The sequence below is a fragment of the Populus euphratica genome, unplaced genomic scaffold, assembly GCF_000495115.2.
Source record: "Populus euphratica unplaced genomic scaffold, PopEup_1.0 scaffold23.1, whole genome shotgun sequence".
NCBI lineage: Eukaryota > Viridiplantae > Streptophyta > Magnoliopsida > Malpighiales > Salicaceae > Populus > Populus euphratica.
The window spans coordinates 273521-276792 of NW_011499892.1; the positions used below are offsets into that span (position 1 = coordinate 273521).

At 36.6% G+C, this 3272-nt stretch overlaps 1 protein-coding gene across 1 annotated transcript in view; it reads left to right on the forward strand.

Annotated features, from left to right (window-relative positions):
- The first annotated feature begins 1045 nt into the window (after positions 1-1045).
- The window catches only part of LOC105131478 (probable WRKY transcription factor 33), a 3983-nt gene continuing 1756 nt past the window's right edge, over positions 1046-3272 (forward strand). The window contains exons 1-5 of the mRNA XM_011034479.1: positions 1046-1409; positions 1511-1699; positions 1976-2589; positions 2687-2848; positions 2958-3268. Of these exons, the coding sequence (XP_011032781.1) occupies positions 1086-1409; positions 1511-1699; positions 1976-2589; positions 2687-2848; positions 2958-3268 (1600 nt within the window). The 5' untranslated portion in view covers positions 1046-1085. The remainder of the gene's footprint in view (positions 1410-1510; positions 1700-1975; positions 2590-2686; positions 2849-2957; positions 3269-3272) is intronic.

The window sequence follows — 3272 nt, forward strand, 5'->3', positions numbered from 1 at the left end:
TTCTTGCTTTTCATGTTTTTTCCTCAATAGTTGAGTCCAAGGAAAAGTGTATATCTCTTAGGCTTTATTAATATGTAGCAAAAACGGGTATAAGATTCCTTTTGCTTAAACATAGTTATTTTTTAAAATTAATTCTTGGATGGGATTTGACAATTATAATTGTCATTTTATGTTATGATATCAAACTTAGAAATATAACTTATTAATCTAATATAACCTAATAATTGATTCCAATTAATAAGGTTTTCATACATTTAAATCATCAAAATCAATCCTTTTTTTTTTATGAAAAATATTTAACAACTCACCCTAATATTTGGATTTTAAAACTCTTTCCCAAATCAATACTCAACACCATTTCATCTTATTTATTTACATATACAGTAAAGCTCTATAAATTCATACTTTTAAAATCATGAAAATTAATTATTTGGTTATTTAAAATTTAAAATTAAATTGATACCGAATAAAAATATTATATAATTAAGGTCATTAATGTTTCAATGTAAGAATACAAAAATTAAAAAAAAATAAACAATTACTTGCTAGATTTAATACAAAAATTAAAAAAAATAAACAATTACTTGCTAGATTTATTTTTTTGACAAATCATACCTTGCAATCCCCACATACCCTAATCATCCCTACTCCTTAGATTTGTAGCTTGCTGAAATATCATAATATAAAATTCAGGAGATTTATGTTAATTCCAATTTGGTATAGCACCAAGAAAAAAAAAATCCTGCAAATTGTTCCCTTCTCAACCATCCAAAGCATGGATCATAGAGCTAGAGACTGAGCAAATCAGAGGCGAGACAGATGGCTAACCATGCAGCCTCCCGGCTAGTGATTGATCACTGATGAAGCTGAGTTGTTAAGCCGCCATTTTCAAAAGGGGACAAGTCCAGTCAAAGCTTGTGGCTTTGACCAAAAAACATTTTCCACAGTCAAACTTCGCTTCTAGCTTCTCAGAAGAAGCATAGAGAGAGGCCCCCGTGCATCAAACCTCACGAAAAACATTAGCATCCAACCCTTTATATATTCCCTTACAAAACTCATTAACCTCTCTAAGACTTTCAAACTTCATGGCATCTTCAGCTTCTGCGAGCATATCAAATTCTATGAATTCTCCATCTAACTTTTCTTTCTCGACCCAGTTCATGACTTCTTCTTCCTCTCCTTCTTCTTTTACTAATCTTCTTTCCAGTAATAACAAAGACATGGACAGCCTTGGCTGGGGACTTTATGAGCATGGAACGAATGATAGAATTGGTATTGAAATCCCAAACTATAAGTCATTCCAACCTTTTTCTCCTCCCCCAGTTTCTCCTTCTTCTTACTTTGCCATTCCTCCTGGTTTAAGCCCAACTGAGCTCTTGGACTCACCTGTGCTTTTCCCTACTTCTAATGTAAGTTCATGGACTGAGTAGTGCTTGTATGGACATGCTTTTTTATGATGTTAAATGGGTTTTTTTTTTTTTAGTTTCTTATTTATGTCATGTTTTTTCAGGGTCTTGCATCTCCTACAACTGGGGCTTTTGCTGGTCAAACCTTCAACTGGAGGGGTAATTCTAATGACAATCAGCAAGGTGTTAGTGGAGAAGAGAAAAACTACAGTGATTTCTCTTTCCCAACCCAGACAAGGCCTCCTGCAATTTCATCATCCTTCTTTCAATCATCTTCAAGCAGTGTTACAGTGGTACTTTTCTTTACATATTTTACTACAGTTTTATATTGTATAAGTTTGTAGCTTTTGAAAAGTCAAGACTGTTCCCCATTTGACCCTTTGAATTTTCGTTGATAATTTATGATGCAATTGTAAAATTCAAGATAACTATACTGATTTTGTAACAAATAAATGGAAAAACTGGACTGGTTTCTGTAAAATTCACATCACTTCTTAGGATCCTGAGAAATTGTAGTCTAGTTCAAGTCTAGAATTGTTTCCATAACCTGCTGTGGTTCCACTTGACAGGAGAAATCCCTGAAAAGGAAACAAGAGGAATGGAACTTTGACCAATTAAAGCAAACTGACTTTTCATCAGATCAGAAAACAGGAGTAAAATCAGAATTTGCACCAGAGCAGAGTTTCTCCTCGGAGTTGGTGCCACTCCAAGCTAACATGCAAAGTGTTAACACTGCTGCTCAACCAAGTTTCAACCAATACAATCAGTCAGCTCATTATATGAGAGAGAATAAAAAGTCTGATGATGGATACAACTGGAGAAAATATGGACAAAAGCAAGTGAAAGGGAGCGAAAATCCTAGGAGTTATTACAAGTGCACATATCCGAATTGCCCAACAAAGAAAAAGGTGGAGAGATCTTTGGATGGACAGATTACTGAAATAGTTTATAAAGGAAGTCACAACCATCCCAAGCTTCAATCCAGCAGAAGATCATCCTCTCAGTTAGTTCAGCCTTCTGGAGGTGCCAGCTCAGAAATCACTGATCAATCAGTAGCACCAATAGAGTCTAGCATGATGCAGGAGGACTCTTCGATTTCGCTTGGGGAGGATGAATTTGACCAAAGTTCATCAATGAATTCAGGAGAAGAGGACAATGCAAATGAACCCGATGCCAAAAGATGGTAAGCCAAGACAAGATTGTCTCTCATGGCCTTACCCCATGTTTTTGTACTGAAATTGCATAAGCTTAATTAAATATGTTCTTTTGTAATTTTGCAGGCAAGGACAGAATGAAAACGAGAGTATTTTAGGTGCTGGGAGCAGGACTGTTAGAGAACCTAGAATCGTGGTTCAAACAACAAGTGACATTGACATACTTGATGATGGCTATAGGTGGCGAAAATATGGGCAGAAAGTCGTCAAGGGAAACCCGAATCCAAGGTAACTAGTGATTTCCCTTCATCATAATTTTGGCCTAAAAGGATCATTCTTGTCATTGAAGGTGGTTATCCGCTTGGTTTCTTAATAGTCACAATCTTGTGATTTGCAGGAGCTACTACAAATGCACGTCTGTTGGTTGTCCTGTGAGGAAACATGTAGAGCGAGCATCACAGGATTTGAGAGCTGTGATTACAACTTACGAAGGAAAACACAACCATGATGTTCCAGCCGCCCGCGGCAGTGGCTACATGAACAAAGCTCCATCCATTGCTAGCAGTACTGCCAATGCGCCGATCCCTATAAGGCCTTCTGTCATGGCCAATCATTCTAACCAGACAAGTTATCCAAACTCCCTTCACAGCACAAGATCATTACCAGCATCAGGAAGTCAAGCACCATTCACCCTCGAAATGTTACAGAGTCA